General features: G+C 45.8%; 1 protein-coding gene across 1 annotated transcript; it reads left to right on the top strand.

Moving 5' to 3' along the window:
• The first annotated feature begins 14,393 nt into the window (after positions 1 to 14,393).
• LOC143956662 (olfactory receptor 5AP2-like) lies at positions 14,394 to 15,348 on the top strand. Its single transcript, XM_077466849.1, has one exon. The coding sequence runs from the start codon at positions 14,404 to 14,406 to the stop codon at positions 15,346 to 15,348; it is 945 nt and encodes a 314-aa protein (XP_077322975.1). The 5' UTR covers positions 14,394 to 14,403.
• The last annotated feature ends 10,896 nt before the right edge of the window (positions 15,349 to 26,244 follow it).

The raw sequence follows: 26,244 nt of genomic DNA, 5'->3' as shown, positions 1-26,244 counted from the left end.
CCAGCCATTACTGGATTCAGATGTTGGTTCTGAGGTTGAGGATGACAGGAACATGAGCCTAGAGAGAGGGAGGAACACTGGTAGACAAATTGGCATTCATGTTCCCCAAGCTGCAGCGTATTGTCAAGTTGTCTCCAGTGGTAATGATGAAGATGGAGATGATGATGATGAGGTCACTGATGCGACTTGGGTGCCAGATAGAGCAGAGGAGGAAACTGAAGTTGAGGCAGTACAACCCCAAGGAGGCCAACATCAAGATAGCAAGTACAGAGAAGCCACCCTATTCCACCACATTCTGCAGCTGTTATCTTCCAGCCCACTCCCCAAAGCTCAGCTGTCTGGGCCTTTTTCAGTACATCTGCAGCAGATGGCATTTTTGCGATCTGCAAACTGTGTCTCAGGCGCATCAAATATGGCAAAAACATCAGCCATTTGGGTACCACATGCTTAACAAGGCATTTAACGCCCAACCACTCAGCCCTTTGGCAAGAGCACCTAAAAGCTACACAAAATGGGCACAAACCTGTCCCTCCTCCTCCTTACCAACTTCAGTCTGCCCTGCTATACCAAGTCATTACCTCTCAGCAGCCTCTACTGAGAGGGATGATGGTATAGCACAGGGTGTCCCAGGTCCTAGCAGCACATCTGCCAGCAGCACACCACCAGCTGTAGACTGTAGCCGGAAAATTTCTCTGCCCCATCTACTGCAGCAGAAAAATAAATACAGTCCCTGCCACCCACATAACCAGCATCTAAATGCAAGCTTGTCAAAGCTTTTGGCTCTCCAACTTCTGCCTTTTAGCCTGGTGGATTCTGCCCCCTTCCGTGAATTCTCACAATGTGCTGTAGCACAATGGCAGGTTGCCAGTCGCTACTACTTTTCACATAATTCCGTTCAATCTTTCCACCATCACGTGGAAGGGATCGTTGGGCAAGGCAGTCAGCCATAAAATCCACCTTACTGCTGACACGTGGTCCAGCAAGCATGGGCAGGGGTGATATATTTTGTTCACAACACACTGGGTAATGCTGCTTGCAAATCAAAATGATACAGGACAGGGTTTAGTGCTGGGGCTTGTTGTGCCCCCACATCTCCATACAGCAGGTGGTGATGATGCCAGACCTGTGAGCTCTACCCCCCCTCCACCACCTCCTCTGCAGAATTGTCCTATGGACATCAGGTACCCCTAAGCATTCAAAGGGCTATTCCATGAGTCGGGCTAAATGGTGTCATGCAGTGCTTTAGCTGGTGTGTTTAGGGGACAGAAACCACACCGGAGTAGAGATTATTGCAACTCTGCAGGGACAGACCCAGAGGTGGTTCACACCATGCCAGCTGGAGCCAGAAATGGTGGTATGCGAGGTACAGGCCAGGGTCAGAGGCAGGCAGAAAACAGACGTCATCAGGAACAGGCCGGGTAGACAGGAATCAAGTCAACTGGTAACAGGTAGCAGGGTCACAGGAAATGCTGTAGACTGGACAGCAAGGAGGCACAGTGACAGATTCCCTTAAATAGCCCTCTGGGCACCAAAAACAGTCACACGGCGCGTCTGTGTGCACCCGCGCACACTCGTGAGCACCTTTTCGTGCCATCGCGCACCCGGGTGCTCCCATTCATGCTATAGTGCACCCACATGCACCCGTTCATGCTAACGCACACACGTGTGCGCCGGTTAGCTTTTAGGATAGGGATTCTGAGGGCAGGTCTTCCATATACCGCCGGATTACCTGGACTTCCTTCTTGACATTGCCCCCCCCGAAGGGGCAGCCTCCAGATGCCCAACTATGCCATCTTACTCAGATGGGACTTTTTAAAGGCAAGAATCAATCTCTTGCCATGGATGTTGGACTCCAGCTCCCAGAAGTTTTCCTCAGGCCTGTACCCCTTCCACTTCACCAGAAACTGAACTTGCGTCTTTTTCTGCAATCCAAGATGGATTCAATCCCATATTCAACTTCTCCATCGATGATCACAGGTTCAGGGGGACCGACCTTCCGGTTGGCAAAGGGATCTGGATCTTCGGGTTTGAGTAGGACCACGTGAAAGACCGGATGAATCCGAAATGATTCCAGTAACTTCAGCTCATAGCCAACATTATTAATTTTCCTTACAACTGGAAAGGGACCCACGAATTTTGGGCCCAATTTCTTGGACGGGCATGCCAATTTCAAGTTCAAGGTAGATAGCCAGACCTGATCCCTGGCTTTGAGATCAAGCGCCCCCTTCTTTTCTTGTCAAACACCTCTTTATTGTAATTCTGAGTCCTTGTCATAAGCTCCTGCAGAAGCTTGTTGTTTGACTCGAAGAAGTTTAGGTTCTCTTGGACAGCTGGTACCGGACACTCTGGGAGGTTGTTGGAAAGGGAAAGAGGATGGAAACTGTAATTTGCAAAAAACGGGGATTGCTTTGTGGCAGAATGAACAGAATCATTAAATGCAAATTCTGCAAGAGGTAGAAGAGGAGCCCAATCATCCTGGGAGAATGAGGAAAAGCAGCACAGATACTGTTCCAGCGTCTGATTCGTTCTCTCCATCTGGCCATTTGTTTGAGGGTGATAGGCAGAGGAGAGCCCCACAAAGTGCCCTCCAAAACTTGGAAGTGATTTGCACTCCTCGATCTGATGTAATATTTGCAGGGATGCCATGGAGTCTCACTATCTCCTTGATAAATGTCTTAGTCGTCTCCGTGGCAGAGGGTGTGCCCTTGTTTGGCAAAAAGTAAGCCATTTTGGATAATCTATCCACCACTACAAATATTGTAGTACAGTTTTCTGAGGGTGGCAGCTCGACAATGAAATCCATGGAGATCATCCTCCATGGTCTCTCATGGATGGGTAATGGCTTCAACAAGCCCCATGCCTTAGACTTGCTGCCCTTGTTCTGGATGCAGGTAGCACATGCCTCCACTTAATCCTTACAGTCCTTCCGTAACTATGGCCACCAGAACATGTGCTGAAGCAGTTCAGAGGTCTTGTGCGCCCGAAATGGCCGGCCAGTATGTGATCATGACAGGAACCAAGGACCAAAACTCGCACTTCCTGGGGAATGAAAATCTTGTCCTTATACCATAGCAGGTCGTCTCTGGCCTGTAGAGTCGTGTCAGTCGGGGAAGCGGCACCAATGGAAGCTTTGATTTGAGAAAGTAAATCCCCTTGGAGCAGGAGGAAGTTTCCTGAAGACAGGATGGTGTCTGGGGACAAAGGAGCTTCGGATTCATTCTACATTCGCAACAAGGCGTCAGTCTTGGTGTTCTTTGACCAGGGGCGATAGATTATGTGAAACAAAAATCTGGTAAAGAAAAGTCGGACCCGTGTGTGCCGGTTAGCTCTTAGGATAGGGATTCTGTGGGTAGGTCTTCCATATACCGCTGGATTACCGGGACGTCCTTCTTGACACATGCCCACCAGGTGGAACTCGACTTTAGCAATGCGGCAGCGGTTATACATGCAGCAGCGGGCCGTTAATGAGTACCTCTGCGAGTACGGCAAGACAACAGGCTCAGGCCGCCTCAGCTTTTTATCCCCACACCAATGGCTGATCATTAAAGATGCATGCACTGTATTTTCCCCATTTGAGGAGGCCACAAGGATGGTGAGCCATGACAGTGCATGCATCAATGACACAATCCCATTCATGTTCCTGCTGGGGCAGACGCTGCGTGACATTATGGACAGGGCACTAGAGGCAGAGCAGCAGGAGGAAGAGTAGAACTTCCTTTCCAAGACACACTTTGCCCAGACACCATCATTCCTATGTCACAGATAGGGATGAGCTTGGTGTTCGAGTCAAATCCATGTTCGACTTGAATACCGGCTGTTCGCCCATTCGGCGAAGCCAGAACTCTGTGGGCTGTTCGCACCATATTTGTGTGGCGCTCATGGCCCACAATGCACTGCGCCATCCCAGTGCATTGCTCGCTCATGATTGGCCAAGCATGCACTGTGACCCCGCATGCTTGGCCAATCACAGCGCTTATAGCTCAGGGGGTTTAGTACACGCCCCACACTATATAAGGCCGCCAGCGTGGCGGCCTTGCGTAGTGTGTTCCTGCATGCAGGGAGAGAGCAGGATAGGCAGGGACAGTGTGTACTCTTCTTGTGACTCTGCAGCAGTTAAAGTGGGTGTTGTGTGCCTCCAGCACAATATACACCTGAAGATACCCCTTATTGCTAGTGTTCTGTAATACAGGCATCTGCAGAAGTTAAAGTGGGTGTTGTGTGCCTCAAGAAGAGTATACACCTAAAGCTACCCTTTATTACTGGTGTTCTGTAATACAGCCATCTGCAGGAGTTAAAGTGGGTGTTGTGTGCCTCCAGCACAATATACACCTGAAGCTACCCTTTATTACTGGTGTTCTGTAATACAGGCATCTGCAGCAATTAAATTGGGTGTTGTGTGCCTCCAGCACAATATACACCCGAAGCTACCCTTTATTACTGGTGTTCTGTAATACAGGCATCTGCAGCATTTAAATTGGGTGTTGTGTGCCTCCAGCACAATATAAACCTGAAGCTACCCTTTATTACTGGTGTTCTGTAATACAGGCATCTGCAGGAGTTAAAGTGGGTGTTGTGTGCCTCCAGCACAATATACACCCGAAGCTACCCTTTATTACTGGTGTTCTGTAATACAGGCATCTGCAGCATTTACAGTGGGTGTTGTTTGCCTCCAGCACAATATACACCTGAAGCTACCCTTTATTACTGGTGTTCTGTAATACAGGCATCTGCAGCAGTTAAATTGGGTGTTGTGTGCCTCCAGCACAATATACACCTGAAGATACCCCTTATTGCTGGTGTTCTGTAATACAGGAATCTGCAGCAGTTAAATTGGGTGTGTGCCTCCAGCACAATATAAACCTTTGCCTGGTGGTGGCCCTCAACCTGATGTGTTGGCTCTGCTAAACACATTTCTGATGGAGTTGGAGTTGACCGCCTCTTGCCCAGAACTGATGCTGGCTGCCATGTGTGACCCTCGCATCAAGGGCAAAATGGCCGTGCAGTGTAGTGCTCTGACAACATGGCGGGACAGACTAATTGACAGGGTACGTCAGAGAGAAAGGCAGATGGTAAGGCTGGGAGAAGAGGAAGAGGAGGAAGAAGATATTGAAGACCCCCTCTCCCACGCATCATCTAGTGAAGTGAGCAGAGCTCCTGCCAGTGGAGCATCTTCTGTCTTGGCTGAGGCACTTGACACCCTAATGGGAACCTTCAGCATAGTGTGCCCCAAGAAACCCATATCAGCAAAGGAGGTTGTCATGTCCTATTTGTCAGCCCCACCAGTGCACCCCACCACAGATCCAATGTTTTTTTGTCAGGAGAAGAGCGAGGAGTGGCCTGCCCTCGCAGATATTGCCAAGGAGCTACTGTCCTGCCCTCCAACAAGTGTCCAGAGTGAGTGGGTGTTTTCTGTGACAGGAAACATATTGTCACCCAAAAGATCCCAGCTGTCCCCCCAGCTAATGGAGCGGTTAGCATTTTTGAAAATCAATTTGCCAAAGCTGGGGTAACCCTCCCTCACTCTGAACATTCCTTGAACTGACTGCGGCAGAGATGGCCATTTGGTCTTAGTTGGTCCCTGTTCCTCCACACAATCCCTCCCCTCGCTTCTCATCTACCCCTATTTGCTTGTGACATCATCTGGGATGGATGAGAAGAGAGGAGGAGCCACCAGGGAGCAGCGGAGAGAGAATTTATTACACACGCTTCCTGTGCTACTCTGCATGCTGGCTGGTAAACGCTGTGCCCCAATGTGCCCTGATGTTCCCCAATGTGTCCCAATTGCTCCAATATGCTCTGATGTGCCCTGATGTGCCCCAATGTGCTCCAATATGCCCTGATGTGCCCCAATGTGTCCTGATGTTCCCCAATGTGCCCTGATGTTCCCCAATGTGTCCCAATGTGCCCCGATGTGCCCCAATGTGCTCCAATATGCCCTGATGTGCCCCAATGTGCTCCAATATGCCCTGATGTGCCCTAATGTGCCCTGATGTGCTCCAATGTGCCCTGATGTGCCTTAATGTGCCCTGATGTGCCCCCACCATTCTTCTCATTAACACATATGACTGCTAGAACAGATAAAAAGAAATTGGGAAACTGATCAAAATTGGAGCGAACAGAATTTGGAGCAGTTGCCCATGGCAACCAATCAGCTTCTCTTCAGTTCGTTCCATTAAGATTTGAAAATGAAAGAGAGAAGCGGATTGTCTGCCATGCACCGCTTGTCCAGTTTTCGCCTGCTCCAATTTCGATAGATCCCCCACGCTGTTTGTCACCGGGGATGTGCGGAGAGCACATGCGTGGTAACACCAAACAATTTCCAGTGACCCCGCACATCCCTAGTGACCCCGTACAGTGCGGGGAATCAAATGTGGATCAGACAAAAACTGGAGCAGCTGTGCATGGCAGCCATGTGCTCATTATGAGGGGCTCCCACCATCCCTGTGCTGTGTTGACTTCCTCCTGGAGCTGTACTCCTGGTGTGCTCAGTATGTCAGCACAGGAATTTGGTTACAGCCCCAGGAGGAAGTCAGCATAGCACAGGGATGGTGGGAGCCCCACATAATAAGCATAATGTATCGTTAACGCGACGACGACTGATCCGAAAATTCGTAAACAAAACTTCATATTTCGTACAAAGTTCAGACGCATGGCAATTCGTATTTTGGATCCTCCCGAACGTACAAATTTAGGGAAATTCGTGCGAATTTGAGATTCGTACGAAACTAATCGAAACGAATTGTCTAATTTACAGTGGGTGTTGTGTGCCTCTAGCACAATATACACCCGAAGCTACCCTTTATTACTGGTGTTCTGTAATACAGGCATCTGCAGCAGTTAAATTGGGTGTTGTGTGCCTCCAGCACAATATACACCTGAAGATACCCCTTATTGCTGGTGTTCTGTAATACAGGCATCTGCAGCAGTTAAATTAGGTGCGTGCCTCCAGCACAATATACACTTGAAGCTACCCTTTATTACTGGTGTTCTGTAATACAGGAATCTGCAGGGGTTAAAGTGGGTATTGTGTGCCTCCAGCACAGTATACACCTGAAGATACCCTTTATTACTGGTGTTCTCATGTTCTGTAATACAGGCATCTGCAGAAGTTAAAGTGGGTGTTGTGTGCCTCCAGCACATAATTCACCTGAAGCTACCCTTTATTTATGGTGTTCTGTAATACAGGCATCTGCAGGAGTTAAAGTGGGTGTTGTGTGCCTCCAGCACAGTATACACCTAAAGATACCCCTTATTGCTGGTGTTCTGTAATACAGGCATCTGCAGCATTTACAGTGGGTGTTGTGTGCCTCCAGCACAACATACACCTGAAGCTACCATTTATTACTGGTGTTCTGTAATACAGGCATCTGCAGCATTTACAGTGGGTGTTGTGTGCCTCCTGCACAGTATACACCTGAAGCTACCCCTTATTGCTGGTGTTGTTCTGTTTCTGTAACACAGGCAGGCTGCTGCAGTAATTACAGTCGATGTACTGTGTCATCTGCTCAGTGTGCACATAAAGCTACCCAATTTCTGGTTTTCCCATCTCCCTGCAGGCCATTACTATGTCTGGAAGGCCAACAAGGAGAGGCAGACAGTCACGAGCCAATAAAAGAGGGCAAGCAGGCTCTGTGTCTAGAGACAGCAGTGCTGGTCATGGACGCGGTGCATTGTCAACAGCACGTGGTCATGGGACACGCTTCTCCTTATTTTTGGCAGCTGGACGTGTTGAACCGCATCATGCCTAAGACTTTGTAGAGTGGATGACCAAACCCTCCTCATCCTCCTCATCCTCTCTCACCCAGGCTCAGGGTACTAGCAAAGCAGCTGCCAACGCGTCCTCTTCCCTCTTTCAATGTCATCAGTCACTCCTTCCCTAGACCCACCATGTCCTCCTGAGGAGTCCCCCGAACTGTTTGAGCACAGTGTTGGGTACATGCTCCACGAGGATGCCCAGTGTTTTGAAGGCTCTGATGATGATACCCAGCTAGAGGAAGGCAGTAGTGTGAGCGCAGAGAGAGGGGATGCTCAAGAAGGACAGCAATCTGGCAGTCATGTTCCACCAGCTGCAGCATACTGCCAGGTTTGCTCCAGTGATGAAGAGGGAGGGGATGTTGAGGTCACTGACTCCATGTGGGTGCCTTATAGGAGAGAGGAGCAATAGGAGGACGAGGCACATCTCCAACGAGGCAGGATGACCTCCGGGGGCCAGCTTAGGGGCAGCACACCGGCTGAATCACACCGCAGAGCTCTGTCTATGCAGGGCACTGCCTCTGCACGTTATTCCAAAAGTTCTTTGGTGTAGGCCTTTTTTGAGACGAGTGCATCAGATCGCACCGCTGCTATTTGCAACATATGTCTTATGCGTTTCTCCTTGCTCCTCATCAGCTGGGATCTCCAACCCCACTAGACCTTCCGTCACCTCTGAAACCTGCACTGAGAGGAATGAAGGTGTAGAATTAGGTGTGTCACAGCCAAGTACTTGCGGGCAATCTGCTAGCAGTACACCGATGTCTGATTATAGCAGGCAAATTTCCCTGCCCCAGCTGCTGGACGTATAAAGAAGTTCACTCCCAGCTATCCACATGCCCAGCGGTTGAATGCTAGCTTGGCTAAATTGCTAGCACTTCAACTGCTGCCTTTTCAGTTGGAAGACTCTGCCCCCTTCCATGAGTTTGTGCAATGTGCAGTTCCTCAGTGGCAGGTCCCCAAACGCCCCTTTTTGGCATGGAAGGTAATTCCGGCTCTCTACCAGCATGTGGAAGGCAATGTCCATGCCTCGCTGGACAGGGCGGTCAGGGGTAAGGTGCATATTACCGCTGACTCATGGTCCAGCAGGCATGAACAGGGACGTTACCTGTCTTTCACGGCCCATTGGGCCACTCTTGTGGCAGCTGGGAAGGATGCAGGACAAGGTTCAGTAGTGTTAGAGGTTGCTCCGCCACCATGCCTCCAAAATGCTACTACTGGTTGTGACACACCTCTCTCCTCCACCCCTCCTCCTCTTCTTCCTCCATGGCCTCTTCCAGTGCTTTGTCCTCGGAACCAGTGGTGCTCCGTAGGCGTTCAAGGGGCTACGCAAGTAGGCAGGCAAAAAGATGCCATGCCGTGCTTGCGCTGGTCTGTTTGGGGGACAGGAGCCACACTGGGGCAGTTATTTTGTCAGCTCTGCAGGAGCAGGCCGAGAGGTGGTTGACGCCATGCCAGTTTAAGCCAGGAATGGTGGTTTGCGATAATAACACCAACCTCCTCTTCGCCCTCCGACAGGGACAACTGACCCATGTGCCCTGTGTTGTTCACGTCCTTAACCTGGTGGTGCAGCGGTTCTTGGGAAGGTACCCGGGCTTATAGGATGTCCTGAAGCAGGCCAGAAATGTCTGTGTGCATTTCCACTGATCATTTAAAGCCAGTGCTCGACTGGCTGAGCTCCAAAAGGAGTTGAACCTGCCCAAGAACCGCCTTATATGTGACATGCCCACCAGGTGGAACTCAACGTTGGCCATGCTGCAGTGGCTGCACACGCAGCAGAGGGATTCAATGAGTACCTGTGTGACTACGGCACCAGCACAGGGTCAGGGGAGCATGGTTTTTTCTCACCATGCCAGTGGGGCATGATCGGGGATGCATGCACTGTCCTGTCACCATTTGAGGAGGCCACGAGGATGGTGATCAGTGACAGTGCATGCATCAGTGACACTGTACCTCTTGTCCACCTGTTGGAGCACACGCTGCGTGGAATAATGGAGAGGGCACTTGAGGCAGAACAGAGGCAGGAAGAGGAGGACTTCCTTGCCTCTCAAGGCCCTCTTTATCCAGACAGTGTTCCTGCTGTCCCACCCATCACACAGGAAGAGGACGAGGAGGAGGAGGATTGTGTCAGCATGGAGGTGGAGCCTGGCACTCAGCATCAGCAGCAGCAGTCTTTTAGGGATAATTTACAGTCCCAAGAAACCCGTGGACTTGTACGTGGCTGGGAGGATGTGCTGCGGATCATGTTGTCCTTAGTGACCCGGAGGACTCCGGACCGAATTCCTCAGCTAACCTACGCTGCATGGCCTCCCTGATCCTGCAAAGCCTGCGGAAGGATCCTCGTATTCTTCGGATCAAGGAGAGGGACCATTACTGGCTGGCCACTCTCCTTGATCCACGGTACAAGGGTAAGGTATCTTGCCATCGCAGAGGGAGCAGAGGATGAGACATCTCCGGGAGGCCTTGCAGAAAGGTCTGTGCAACGTGTTCCCAGAGACTGGGAGGTTCCAAACTCCTGGTCCTGGACAACGTGTTGCTGAGGCTTCGGTCAGTCACAGAAGGAGCGGTGGAGAAGGTGACCGTCTGACCAATGCGTTCAGACAATTTTTTAGTCCGCAGCCCCAGGGTATGATCGGTTCCAGCAACCATCGCCAGCGTCTGATTTACATGGTGCAGGAATACCTAGGGGCAAGGTCAGACTTGGACACCTTTTTCATCGAAAATCCTCTGGCTTACTGGGTCTTGAGGATGGATCACTGGCCAGAGCTTGCACAGTATGCAATTGAGCTACTGGCCTGTCCTGCATCCACTCTCTGCCTTTCAACCCCAAGAACAGACTCAGCCCCCTCTGGCACACCTGGCAATAGTGTAAGTGCAAGGCCCAATGAGAAACAAACACGATAAAACACAGAAATTGTCTTTACTGTAAGGCTTCTGTGGAAAAGTAATGAACAAATAACAATGCACATATGTCAAGAAAATCAATTGAACAATAATAACTAAGACCCAGAGCAATATAGCTCAATACTTTATTCAGGCTGCTATCAGGGAATTCCCAACCTCAAAAAATAACCCCAAGAGCAGAGGCAAACACTTAGCAATGACAATCCTATAGCAGATTGGTTACTTCTGTATAAATTGGCTCTATGAGTCCAGGCAGGGGAAGAGCAGAAGAATGACCCTTCAGACCTCACCCTTCTGTCACCTGTGTCAGGGCTGGGCTCTCAGACCTCCCTTCCCAGTGCTCAGGTTCCTCAGCTGTAGTTTAATTGCTAGTACTGATCGTTCCACAGTAGCTGACCTGGTGATCATTTCCTGCTCATCAGTCCAGCCTACAGCCAGTCCCTTCTGGCTATTTAAACTGCCTGGTTCATTTCTTCCATGCCTTTGCCTTTGTCAAACATGTCTGGAGACTCTCTGTTGTGTTCCTGTTAAAGACTTGCCTGCCTGATGTCCCTTCTAATTCCTGATCCTGTCTGCTGCCTCTGACTATGCTTATCTCTGGCTTCATGATTTACTGGCTTGTTCTGACTACCCGCTCTGGCTACCATACCCTGGCTATGTTTTTACTACGCTTACTATTTGTACCATTTTTATCATTATTTTAAAAGATGTGATTTTTACTGCATTTTCTGTCTCATGGTTCTTGACATCCTGACACCAGAGGCCCAACAACAAGTACTGTACTTAAATCAACATTGTATGGCTTAACTTCCCAGATAAACTTTCCTGCACACCCACTACATATACAGGTCCCATGCCTTCTCACCAAATCAGGCCCAAATGAATGTCCTGGAAACAGGCAGGCTTTTCTGGTGACCTGACTGGTCACCTCACACTTGAATGCTTCACACCGTCGATGCAGGTGCACCTGGATATGTAACTGGGCTTCCCCCCTCTCAGGCTGAATGTCCCTGACCGGCTGTGGAACTTGCAAACCGAGCTGTGGACTGACCTGGGAGGCAGCACCTTTGCCCTCAGTCCAGTCTTCTGCCTCGTGGTAAATGAATTTTCTCAGGCAACAAGATGGCGTCTCATTCCTTTTCCCCCAGAGCATACTGGGCTTTGTAGTATCTGCCCCATAGAAGACTATGAGGGTGTTTGGTAAGGGGACTACATGTTCCAGAATCCATTGCAGCTGCTCCTGCAGCCTGTCACAGTCTCTCTCATTGGCTCCTGTACTTGGCTCTTTCCTGATTGGCTTCCTCTCCTCCAGCCAATAGGAACATTAGGGGAGGGAGCAGAGAGCGGACAATGCCAATGCGACTGAAGCTAGTGTCAGTGAACAGTAGGATGGAGGAAAAATCCCCGCCCCCCCCACAGGGGCTGACAGCCTCTCTCTCTCTCTCCCTTCTGGAAAGCCTGTGTACTCGCTGTGGCCAGCTTGATAAGGCACGGGAGAAGCAAGGCACCTGCTACATATGATTTTACATTTCAACCATAAATACAGTTTAACATATTTGTTTAATTTCAAAAGTTATTTATTTTATTTTTTTATTTAAAATGTACAGCTTTCTTAAAATAATAGTTGGCTAATCTTATTATGATGGTCCTTGTGCAGGCACTTTCTGTGATAGGGTGACAGCACTCTGTCCTTGTCTCTAAATAGTTCTGCTGCATTGTTACCTTGTCACATGCTCTTCCAATGAAGACTACAGGCAGCTATGTCAAAGAACATTTCAAATCTGTAAAAATTAACTATAGCAGTTGCTGAAAAACATAGACGGGTTATGGCTGCAAAGATGCTGATATGTAACAATGGTTAAAATAAAGATGAAAAAAAGTTGTTTAGCATCCACAGTGCTTTAGAAATGTATCATTAGGGTTTCTATATATTTTTATACACGGTAATACATATTTATTGGTGGGATATGTGTTTTCCTAAGGGAATTTCAGCATGTAAGGAAAATTAATGCTTAGGGAATGATATGCAGACACAGTGCTACAGTTGGCACCTCGCCCCGTATGTTATACAGTGGTGTGAAAAAGTGTTTGCCCCCTTCCTCATTTCCTGTTCCTTTGCATGTTTGTCACACTTAAGTGTTTCGGAACATCAAACCAATTTAAACAATAGTCAAGGACAACACAAGTAAACACAAAATGCAATTTGTAAATGAAGGTGTTTATTATTAAAGGTGAAAAAAAAATCCAAACCATCATGGCCCTGTGTGAAAAAGTGATTGCCCCCTAAACCTAATAACTGGTTGGGCCACCCTTAGCAGCAACAACTGCAACCAAGCGTTTGCGATAACGTGCAATGAGGCTTTTACAGCGTCCTGGAGGAATTTTGGCCCACTCATCTTTGCAGAATTGTCCTAACTCAGTTACATTAGAGGGTTTTCGAGCATGAACAACCTTTTTAAGGTCATACCACAACATCTCAATAGGATTCAGGTCAGGACTTTGGCTAGGCTACTCCAAAGTCTTCATTTTGTTTTTCTTCAGCCATTCGGTGGTGGACTTGCTGGTGTGTTTAGGATCATTGTCCTGCTGCAGAACCCAAGTTCGTTTCAGCTTGAGTACACGAACAGATGATCGGACATTCTCCTTCAGGATCTCTTGGTAGACAACAGAATTCATAGTTCCTTTTATCACGGCAAGTCTTCCAGGTCCTGAAGCAGCAAAACAGCCCCAGACCATCACACTACCACCACCATATTTTACTGTTGGTATATGTTCTTTTTATGAAATGCAGTGTTCCTTCTACGCCAGATATACTTGGACACACACCTTCCAAAGAGTTCCACTTTTGTCTCATCGGTCCACAGAATGTTGTCCCAAACGTCTTGGGGATCATCAAGATGTGTTGTGGAGAAATTGAGACGAGCTTTGATGTTCTTTTTGCTCAGCAGTGGTTTTCTCCTTGGAACTCTGCCATGCAGGCCATTTTTGCCCAGTCTTTTCCTGATGGTGGAGGCATGAATGCTGACCTTAACTGAGGCAAGTGAGGCCTGCAGTTCCTTGGACGTTGTTGTGGGGTCTTTTGTGACCTCTTGGATGAGTCGTCGCTGCGCTCTTGGGGTAATTTTGGGCGGCCGGGTACTCCTGGGAAGGTTCACCACTGTTCCATGTCTTCGCCATTTGTGGATAATGGCTCTCACTGTGGTTCGCTGGATTCCCAAAGCTTTGGAAATGGCTTTATAACCCTTTCCAGACTGATAGATCTCAATTACTTTCTTTCTCAATTGTTCCTGAATTTCTTTGGGTCTCGGCATGATGTGTAGCTTTTAAGGATCTTCTGCTGGACCTTACTGTGTCAAGCAGCTCCTATTTAAGTGATGCCTTGATTGTGAACAGGTGTGGCAATAATCAGGCCTGGGTGTGGCTAGAGAAATTGAACTCAGGTGTGGACAACCACAGTTATAGTATGTTTTAACAAGGGGGGCAATCACTTTTTCACACAGGGCCATGATGGTTTGGATTTTTTTTCACCTTTAATAATAAACACCTTCATTTACAAATTGCATTTTGTGTTTACTTGTGTTGTCCTTGACTATTGTTTAAATTGGTTTGATGTTCCGAAACACTTAAGTGTGACAAACATGCAAAGGAACAGGAAATGAGGAAGGGGGCAAACACTTTTTCACACCACTGTAAATAAGGACATCCACTATGATACTCTTTCAACACCTGAATATGTATTGTGCATTAAGTATGATGTCTTCTAATCATACCATGTTTATTATAGCAGGATTTAAGTCTAGTCCTGAGATTCAGAGTGTAGTGTTTGTGTTGCTGCTTATGGTTTATGCTGTGTCAACATTCGGCAACATGATCATCTTCATTGTGATATGCCTGGAAAAGTCGCTCCATACTCCCATGTATTTTTTCCTAAGCAGCCTGGCAGTTGAGGATATTGGTTTTATCTCCAGCACTGTACCTATATTCCTCATTTTTATGGCCACTGGCAATGGAAGCATAAGCCATAGGAGCTGTCTCATGCAGCTTTATTTCTTCATGTCCTTTGGCTCCGTGGAGTTTACACTGTTGGCATTTATGTCTGTTGATCGGTACGTGGCACTTTCTCATCCACTGAGATACCACAACATAATCACACACCGGACATGTCTCTGTTCGATTCTACTATCCTGGGTATTTGGCTTCCTTGTATTCATCTATTCTATTCTATTACTATCCAATCTGTCTTTCTGTGGTCCCTTTGAGGTCAATCACTTCTTCTGTGAAGCCTCTGTGTTGGTCAAAATGAGCTGTTCGGACACATCATTGTTTGACACAGTCTTCACGTTTTTTGCATCATCTGTATCCCTAGTATCATTTCTTGTTACTTTTCTGTCATATAGCTCTGTCATTGTGGCAGTAATGAAGATTAAGTCCTCAGCAGGAAAGAGGAAAGCTTTTTCCACATGCAGCGCTCATTTTCTTGCTGTAACAGTGCTATATATAACTGTCATATTTCTTTATGTAAGAACAATTGGCAGTGTCTCTAATGACTTAAATAAAGTAATTAGCATTTTCAACAGCATCGTGTCACCATTCAGTAATCCATTTATATACAGTCTGAGGAATGATAAAGTTAAGGAGGCAATCTGGAGGGTTCTGAATCTTTACAAAGTGAAAGAAAATCAATCTTTACCATGATCTTCACATTTGCAGCAACCATAAAGTAACACTAAATGATATCCTTATTCTCCAAAATTAATTCATACACATCCACTACCTAATATCCCTGAATTCTATTTTACATTAAATCGTTTCTTACTGTGTTTTTCCACCTTCTTAAGTTCTGTTTTGAGCTCCCAAATCTAATTTTTTATCTCACTACCATTTGTTTGGAACATGCAGTAGTTGTTGCAGTCATGCTCACTGCTCCATGCACATTACAAACCCCATAGTTCTTATGCCGCGTACACACGATTGGATTTTCCGACAGCCTCGGAAAGTCCGGTTGTCTGACTTTCCACCAACAAATGTTTAATAGCAGGTTCTCAAATTTTCCGCCAACAAAACAAAAACGGAAAGTCAGATTGTGTGTACACAAGTCCGCGCACAAACATTCACGCGTGTTCAGAATCAAGGACAAGCCGGAAGCGAAATTAGCGTTCCTAATGGAGATAACACATTTGTCACGTGGCAAATTTTGAAATCTCTCAATGCAGCATATTCTCTTCTTTATAATGCTAGAATAATGAATTTTTGCATTGCTGCTGATATTCACAAAGTTCTGACAAACAGATTTTTTTTATTATTTCTCGTGATCACCTGAATAATCTTTGTTTTTGTTGTTTTTTTTTTTTTTTTTTTTTATCAAGATCTCCAGAATATAGTTTTATTTATTTATTCTAGTAATCACAAATTTAAGGCATGGGATCATGATGGAAATCCACATTTTTGAGTCCCAATTTGTGTGCATCTTCAAAATTTGGCTTTTACAGAAGTGACATCACCCCATCTGCTGAAGGCAAAATCAACACAGTTTTGACATAATGTCTCATATTGCCTTCACTTTATCAAAGTTGAACTTTGTAAGTTGTGGATGTGTATGTTATGGTTTTAAACATGCCCGTTTAGCCACAAAAAAGCCTATATACTGTCACACATACATGTTATACACCAAAGATGTTGGTTTGTTAAAAAACCCTTTTATAATGCACATGTGAATGTGCTTGGAGTAAAATGTTTTATACTCAACAATGTGTGGCTTCTTCTTTCAATGCTCAATACCAGTTTTTGGAGCAAGTTGGTGTAGTTACAGTGACAATGGGGGTTATTTACTAATGGCAAATCCACAGTGCACTTATAGTGCAAAGTGGATTTGCCTTTAGTAAATAACCCCCACAGTGCTCTAAAATTTGCCCCAATAAGGCCGTTTTAGGGATTCATGGAGTTGAAAAAGATGGTTATTTTTATCATTAATGCATTACATACATTAAGGACAAAAACTTTGTGTGTGTGTGTGTGTGTAGCAGACCCATAGCTCAACATAATAGTTAGCTGAAGAAGAGTTTGTCACCTCATGTATCAAATAAGTTACGTTTGCACTATTGAAGAAAATGCCCCCAAAAAAAGGCCACTGGAGAACCTAGGAGACAGATAAAAGAAACACAAGCAGTAAATCAAATGAAATATGAGTTCAGTTTTTAACAACAAATTTATTTTCCATAGGTTTTAAACAGTATCGGACATATCAATTGCCCCCCTACCCAAAAAGTTCTCCAGATAGCAATCGTGACCTTCTTACCTTGCAAAGAGCCCTGAAGGATAATACACCTGCTAGCTGGATCTTTGTAAGTGTTCTGAACATCAAATAATAAACCATTTTTAACTAATATTGCCACTCCTCAGGACCTGGACCCAAACGTTGTATAGTGCCCAATACCATAAGATCCATCAAAGTATGTGGGGTGATTATTTTCGGAGAAGTAATTCTCCTGCAAAAGTATGATGTCCGCCCGTAGGCGTTTGTAGGTTTAAAAAGCTTTTTTCCTCCTTCTTACTCCCTTTACCTGTGGTGCTCAGCAAGAGCGAGGGACAACCAAGCGGGTGCCACTTTACGTCAGCACAGCAGGGAGCAGTCAGGTAGATATATGGTGCATCGAAGTGTAATCGAAAAGTAGGAGGGGGAGAGGCTCAAATAATGAGGGGAGCCAGTCAGTTGTTGTTGTCCCCGTGAATGTCCATGGAAACCCTCGACCGTCCAGTGGAGTCCCAGGTCCTGTGTTAAAGTTAGGGCATAAAATCCGGAGTGAGAGGAAAGTTGTGATCGATTAAATCAAGTGGCCCCTGAGTTCCTGCCTCTGTCTCCTGCTATCCTTCTGCTGTTGCCCAGATGGCTTAAGGGTTGGGGGTGGAAGTCATCCTAGGGAGATCCTCCTTAGCCATAAGGCCTAGCTTGACTAGGAGCTCCTTCCCATCCTGTACTGTGATCACTGTATATGTGGTTCTATTATGAATGACTTGAAGTAACCCCATCTGTAGCGGATTCTTAATTCTTGAAGCTTGCGGAGTTTATCCAAGGTGGCCGGGGATATGTCTGGGTAAATTTCAATTCGTACACCATCTAGTAAGATGTTGGGGGTATTGTGGGAGGCTCTGAGGATCTCCTCTTTTACAAGGTAGTCCTTGAGGCATAAAATAATATCCCTTGGTGGTTTATCTTCAGGCGGTTTGGGGTGAAGGGCTCTGTGCAGCCTGTCACATGCAAATGCAGCCACCGGGGAAGCGGGTGACCACCTCAGGGACCCCTCTGATTCTCAAATTGTTCCACCTGTTTCTATTGTCCAGGTCCTTCAAATGGACCTGGAGCTGGGAGACAGATTCTGTGAGGGCTTCATGATCTCTGTGGAGGCCAGTGTATGCAAGCTGCAGCTCATCGTGCTTCGTTTCAAGGAGATTGGTTCTGCCACCCAGAACCGCTATCTCCTGCTGCAGAGTATTGGTGGATTTGTGGAGTTCTGTCTGGAACTTCTCCGCAATCGTATTGTACATGGCAGTTAGGCTGTCATCTAAATCAGCCTTGGTGAGTTGTAAGGTATACTCACCATCTCCAGGCAAATGTACCGGAGAGGCCACTGGGCTGTGTGCAGGGGCTGAAGCGCGTTGTGGCTCGGCGCCATCTTGGGACTTCCCTGCCATCTCATGAACCCTGAGGAGATAGTTCGTAAGGGACCTTTGAGCTGGTTTCCCGCAACGGGACCTGGAGGACGGCATCGAACTTTCCCCCGGGGGTGCAGGTAGTGTTTGAGTTGGTTGGCAATGTTTTCTGTCCCCGGGGAAGGCGCTGAAGTCCCCGCTGTGTTGGAGCTCCGCTCAGAAGTGATCTTCCAGTTTTGCGCGGCGCATGTGCCCCCTGATGGATAAGATTTTAAGGGCAGTTACTACTTGGAAATTGAGTTTACAAAAGTATGCATAAGTCAGATAAGTAACTGCCTGTAGTAAAGCTTTATAATGTGTCATTTTTTTTCCCCTCAAATGCTGATATTGACACAGTACACAGAGCAATGTCTTTGAAAAAGAGTATGCTTATTATTGTGGGCTTCACAGTTCAACTAGTAAATGAGGACTGCTTGTTTTTACTGTTATTACTGTATTATTCCATATCCATATTTGTAAATCTGGCCATTCTTGCTGTAATTTGTCTAGAAAAATGTCTCCACACTCCAATGTATTTATTTTTTAGCAGCTTAGGCTGTGCTGATATTGGTTTAATCACTTGTACTGTACCGACATACCTCATTATCTTGGCTACCAGGAATGGAGCTATATCTCAAGCTGACTGCATCATGCAGCTGTATTTCTACATCTCTTTTAGCAGCATCATTTTTTTTTCTGTATGGCAATTATGTCTGTGGATCGGTACCTGCCAATTTTGTACCCACATAGATACCAAAGAATAATCACTGACCAGTTGGTGTCTTTGCATTCCTTTATCCCACTGTATTGTTATCCAATCTGTATTTCTATGGTCCCTTTGAGGTAAACCACTTCTTCTGTGAAGGCTCCACATTAGTTAAAATAAGTTGCTCAGACACATCACTCTTTTACATGATCCCCACTATATTTGCGGAAACTATACTTCAGGTATTGTTTCTTATGTCTTTTGTGTCATATAGCTATATCATTGCAACAGTGATAAAGATACCATCCCCAGTAGGAAAGAGGAAAGCCTTTTCCACATGCAGCTCTCATTTGATTGCAGTTATCTTCGCCTATGCCACTGTAATGTTTCTGTATGTGACGCCAGCTGAAAGTGTCTCTAATGACTTAAATAAGGCACCTAGTACTCTAAACTGTATATTGACTCCATTCAGTAACCCATTAGTTTACAGTCTGAGAAATAAGAAAGTTCAGCACAAAAAGCCACTTTGAGAAAGAATGTCAAAAAATGGGTTACATGTAGTGTTTAATTAAAGGATTTTTTTATATATAATAAATGCACATTTTTTTTGCAGGTAAAAAATGTGCATTTATTATTTTTGCACCAGCAGTCAGCAGATCATTGGTGCCATGCAGGTCTCCTGTAGATATGTTAGTGTATCTGTGTGCCCATACATCCCGCATGGGCAAGCAGATACACTGACAGGAAGAATCAATGAACTACCACGGTGCTCCGAGCGCCATGGTAGTTCATTGAGAACTACAAGCCAACAACCACAAAGAATGTTGGGGCTTGTAGTTCACACACAGAGCTGTGTGAATAAATGACGTGGCCATATGGGCGGAGTACCGCAGGGCCACGCTAATTTCAAAAAGTTACAGCTAGTACGCGGGATCTTCTCCCAGTACTGCTGTCACAGGGAGAGGGGGGAAATCGGGCAGTGGCTGCAGCATTGGGAACATGTTACATGTTCCACTCTAAAAGTGGTTGCAACTTGTAACATGTTCCCAAAGGTGAGCTTATCCTTTAAGATAAATAAAAATACCAACACTATCATGCATTTATTTTGTCTAAGCAATAAAAACAGATACAATACTTTTTCCCAAATTATAATAATGAATGTATATTATACTGTAGCCAAAAATGAATCATTAATTAGAAGTTCCAATACTGCATGGGTTCAACCATTAGCATTTGTCATAAATTAAACCAAGGAGCTTTTCCTATTATAAGCATATACAAAAATATAATAATATAGCATGTAAACTATGCATAGACTACTTGTCACCTGCACAGAGGGCAAATCAAAATAAGTGAACATATTTTACCTATATTGATTTAACCACTTGCTTACTGGGCACTTAAACACCATTCTGCCCAGACCAATTTTCAGCTTTCGGTGCTCTCACAATTTGAATGACAATTACTCAGTCATGCAACACTGTACCCAAATGAATTTTTTGTCCTTTTTTTCCCACAAATAGAGCTTTCTTTTGGTGGTATTTGATCACCTCTGGGGTTTTTATTTTTTGCGCTATAAATGAAAAAAGACTGAAAATTTTGAAAAAAAACGCATATTTCTTTGTTTCTGTGACAAAATTATGCAAATTATTAATTTTTCTTCATAAATTTTGGCCACAATTTATACTGCTACATATCTTTGGTAAAAATAACCCAAATTAGTGGATATTATTTGGTCTTTGTGAAAGTTAGAGTGTCTACAAGCTGTGGTGCGAATCGCACAAAATTGATCACATCTGATGTACTGGTGGCCTATCTCGCTTCTTGTGACCCGAACAAGTCAGGAAAGTACAAATACCCCCCAAATGACCCCTTTTTGGAAAGTAGACATTCCAAGGTATTTAGTAAGAGGCATGGTGAGCTTTTTGATGTTGTCATTTTTTTCCCACAATTCTTTGCAAAATGAAGATTTTTCATTTTTTTTATTTTTCTCCACAAAATTGTCATTGTAATAGGTTATTTCTCTCACGTGGCATGTGTATACCACAAATGACACCCCCCAAAAAATTCTGCTACTCCTCCTGAATATTACAATACCACATGTGTGGGACTTTTTCACAGCCTGGCCACATAGAGAGGCCCAACATGCAGGGAGCGCCATCACGTGTTCTAGAAGCATAAATTACACATCTAACTTGTTGACTATTTATTACACTTTTGAAATACCAGGACAATGACACGTGACACTGATGACAGATGGCACTGATACGTGGCAATGATGACACTTATACGTGGCACTGATGACAGATGGCACTAATATGTGGCACTGATGACAGATGACACTAATATGTGGCACTGATGACACGTGGCACTAATACGTGGCACTGATGACACGTGGCACTAATACGTGGCACTGATGGCACGTGGCACTAATACGTGGCACTAATACGTGCCACCGGTGACAGATGGCACTAATACGTGGCACCAATGACGCGTGACACTGATGACAGATGGCACTGATAAGTGGCATTGATGACACGTGACACTGACAACAGATGGCACGTGACACTGACAGGTGGCACTGATGACAAATGGCACTGATACATGGCACTGATGACAGATGGCACTATGTGGCACTGACACGTGGCACTGACGACACGTGGCACTGACGACACGTGGCACTGGGGGCAGTTGGCACTGGGGGCAGGTGGCACTGGGGTGGATGGCACTGGGGGCAGGTAGCACTGGGGTGGATGGCACTGGGGGCAGGTAGCACTGGGGTGGATGGCACTGGCTGGGGGCAGGTAGCACTGGGGTGGATGGCACTGGGGGCAGGTAGCACTGGGGTGGATGGCACTGGGGGCAGGTAGCACTGGGGTGGATGGCACTGGGGGCAGGTGGCACTGGGGTGGATGGCACTGGGGCGGATGGCACTGGGGCAGATGGCACTGGGGCAGATGGCACTGGGGCGGATGGCACTGCTGGGGGTGGATGGCACTGCTAGGGGAGGATGGCACTGCTAGGGGCGGATGGCACTGCTAGGGGCGGATGGCACTTTATTTTATTTTTTTACTTTTTTTTCTTTCACAGTCAGAACGGCTGCCGCTGCAGCCGTTCATCTCTCCCCTCTCGCACTGTCTGTGCGAGGAAGGAGAGCGGCGCTGAGAGATGATCTCATATGTAAACATATGAGATCATCTCCCATTGGATACGCCGATCACGCTGTAAACGGCCGCTGTGATTGGCCGTTTACAGCGATCTGTGTTTGCCTGTCCCCGGGGGACACGGCGAACACAGAACTTCCGCGATGCGCGCCCGCGGCGGCGCGCATTGCGGAAGTAAACATCACGCCATCCAGGGACGACAACCCGGACGAAGGCGCCTGCTCTACTGCCGTCATTCGGCCATAGGGCGGGCGCGAGGAGGTTAAATTCATTCAATATTAGTCATTATATGAACACAGCTGAAAGGTGCCAAACATATCTGGTGATTGTAACTTTATAGTTACTAGGGTCAAACAGAGTATATCCCATTTTTAGGTTTGTCAAAGTATGCATATTGTATGTGTTTTAATGGGTTTAAATAAATAATTAGAACTGAGCTCCAGCTGTCGTGTGAAGTGCCTTACTTTACAAAACACTGAGGTCATCCTTGCCTTCCGTCTGTAAGCACTGTGCAATGCAAAAGAGCCTATTTGTCTCCAAGTGCCATCACTCTTTCTCTCTCTTTCCTACTCTGAGCCCTGTTTAGGGGTTTTCATTTTCCTGAGCATTCTTCTGTTGGGAGGCTGAGGAAATACTTAGCCTCTGCATACCACATAACCATGCCTGTTCCACCAGATAAACATGTATTCTTATTCAGTGATCATGTTTCTGATTGATTATGTGGTAAATGGTAAATAGAGCTTAAATATGAATTCTAGTCAGCCATGAAAAACTGTAGTATGTGTCCTTCCCCCTTCCTGGAATATAAGGTTTTAATGCTTGTTTGGTTTAGGGGTGTTTAAATACCCAATAGCCGCTCCTCTTCACCGGGTGTATGGCTTCCTCTTTTCCAATATCATTGTGCACAATGCATGGCCAGAAACACTCTGTAAGTGAAAACGGGCCTGCCCACGTGCCAGGATTGGAGAATGCTGGCTGCTGGATAGTAAGGTGTAAGTTAGGTATTCCTCTACTTTAAACAACCCCTAGACTGAGCATTACAACCTTGCTATATGGATTTAGGCACATACCGTACTACTTATTTTGCTTATTTTTGTTGTGTTTTATTAGCATTACTCATTTTGTTATACAATACACAATTCTGCATATTTAAGCATTCCCCATTTTTTTAAACCTACTAAATTAAATGGCACATTAAGACATATGTAAAAAATAGAAAGGATATACTGTGCTATGCAAACGTGGATACAAAAAGTAGCTGCCAACACAGCTATAGATAAAAAAAGCAATGTATGTGAACGTAAAAAAATGCCACCCAAGTCACGAAAAAGCTTATTAGTCAGTATACTCGATGGGTACAGCTGTTCCTGAATCCAACCAATAACTCAACATCAATGATCCCAAACATCAATAGATTACGGAAGATATGTAAAGCTTTTCCAATGAGGCCAGAGGTTCGGTATCCATATACCATGCGTTATATAATAGGAAAAAAACCTCACATAGCTTGATACCGTTTAAGAGTAGTATTTAATAGAAAACATAAAAGTGAAAACTTACATTTGGATGGTCATCATAGGCTTATCATAAAATGCAGGTACATGCAGGTACAAGAGCGATGTATGTAGGTGGGTCCACCCGATGCGTTTTAACTAAAAAGTCATCATCTGGAGTGTGGACCCCCACAACTGCATTGCTGCTTTATAGATCTAATGACCCCAAGTGGAATGACCATGACCCCAGAAATAAACGCAGTATGACATCACTTCCGATCTTCAAACCGGAAGTGACGATAACAGACCATGCCCTCCAAATTTTGTGACACAATAACACAATAACATATATATATGAAATTGAATAAAATATAGAAACAATGAATAATGATTCAACAACTCAAATGTGTCTAGTGACTATAATCATAGTGACGTACATAGACAGCAGGCTCATATATAGAAATGCCATCCAAGCCTCATACAAAACAAAGCCGGGTGACGTCATATCTGCTCACGCGTCACGCCACAAACGGCTAATGGTTGTAAGATACAACAACCAGGCCTCGCTATGAGTGTGACCGGATGTAATCACATCAGGTCACACTGTGCATCCAAGCTGCAGCCGGAACACCAACAAGGCAAACCAAGCCTCATGCTCCACAACCGACAATTGGCAGAGATATATAAAATCTCAAACTTGTTCACATAACACAAGGAGCAACACTAAAAACATAAAAGATCATATTGCAATACAGCAATCTGCGCTACAAACTCATTAAACAGTCCACATTAAGTGAAAGTTCATGAACTGCAGTGTTCCATGCTGAAATCAATGCAAACTTTGCAGCACATGAATTTTCCCTGAATGTGGACTGTTTAATGAGTTTATATTGATTTCTGTATGTGCAAAGTGCTTTATGGTGAAAGCAATGCAAACTCATTAAACAGTACACATTAAGCCTGGGTTCACACTTGTGCGATGCGGGAACCAGTGGGATTCCAGCGCCAGTTCGCACATCACATCTCTCCCACAGGCAGTTCACACTGCCCTCTCTGAACCGCTGCGGGTGTCATTACAATGTTAATGACACCCCTAGATCAGTTCACAGATCGCAGTGCGAACTTACACAGGAATCGGATCTCAAAGGTGAGAACACCCATGCGATCCGATTTCAGTGCGGGGAACAACAGTCCCTGTGCTTTTTTCCTGTGAATCTAATGTGAGTTAAGTCATACAACTGTATGGCTGAGCTCGCATCTCACAGACATCGCATGTGATGCGATGTCTGTGATCGCACTAGTGTGAACCTGGTCTTAGTGAAAATGCATGTACTGCAAAGTGCTCTGTGCTATAAAATATATACACACTAATAAGCTGTGATATTTGAAACTGATGAGGCACCTGAACCTGAACTGATAGGGCTGTACTGATGGGCGATGATAAGCTGCACTGATGGGCGATGATAGGCTGCACCCATGCCCACTAATCAGGTGGCACTCTTAAGTTGCACTGATAAGGAACAATGGTGGCCCCTAATAGGCTGCACTGATGAGCGCTAATGCCCACTAATTAGGCCGAACTCTTAAGCTACACTGGTATGCAGCACTGATGGGCATTAATAGGCTGCAACAGTGGCCCCTGATGATTCTGTACTGAAATGGGCACTGATAGGCTGCACTGATGGGACTGTACTGATGGGAACTGATGCTCACTAAATAGATGGCATGCTTAAACTGCACTGATAAGGCAGCACTGATCTGCTGCACTGATGGGCACTGATATGCTGCAATGATGGTCCCTGATTAGGCCACACTGATGGCCACTGATAGGTGGCCCATGATGAGGCTGCACTGGTGGCCCATGATGAGGCTGCACTGATGGGCACTAATAACTGTGCACTGATATGGGCACAGATGGGGCTACACTAATGTACAGAGAGGTGGAGCCTACAGAGGAAGGGGTGTGGTTTACAGGTGGCAGGGCGTGTCTTAAACGGGAAGGGGTGTGACCTTGACAGGAAGGGGTGGTGTAGTGATATGATATTGAGTATTAGGTAGATAAATACTAGTTGTTATAATCTTCCGCAGCAACCTAATTCTTCCAGAGAGATGCACTTTATTGACTTTCACCACAGAACAAAGTTTTGTAACAGATGACAAAATCCAACAGAATATATATGACAACGAATACCAGCCTTGTCCCATGTCTCCTAGACCTGTGCCTCCATCATTACACACCGTGACAGAATAGACTGAATGCCAGCTTGAATGCCCTCTCAAGTACTGGTCTGACACTGGGGAGGGCAGGCGGGTTTCTGCTAGGTCAACCAAATGTTTCCCATGAATACCCCCCTCAAGTCTAATTACCATCAATACATACTTCTTCTATGGTCCTACATCATCCTTAAGTTAAAACAATGTATCCTTTGAAATGTTCAACAGGCCATACCTCACACACCTAGGTAGATTTGTATAAGATTAACACATCAAAGGGTCTTTAGCTGTCCCTTTGATATATTAAAATTCAGTTGGCTTGGACAAC

The sequence above is a fragment of the Lithobates pipiens genome, unplaced genomic scaffold (assembly GCF_037356315.1).
Source record: "Lithobates pipiens isolate NorthernLeopardFrog02 unplaced genomic scaffold, aLitPip1_a1.2 Scaffold_4, whole genome shotgun sequence".
NCBI classification, from domain to species: Eukaryota; Metazoa; Chordata; class Amphibia; order Anura; family Ranidae; genus Lithobates; species Lithobates pipiens.
This window is presented reverse-complemented; position numbering and strand designations above follow the sequence as displayed.

Coding starts and splice junctions, on each gene's coding strand:
- LOC143956662 (XM_077466849.1), top strand. CDS start 14,404: ATGATGTCTTCTAATCATACCATGTTTATTATAGCAGGATTTAAGTCT.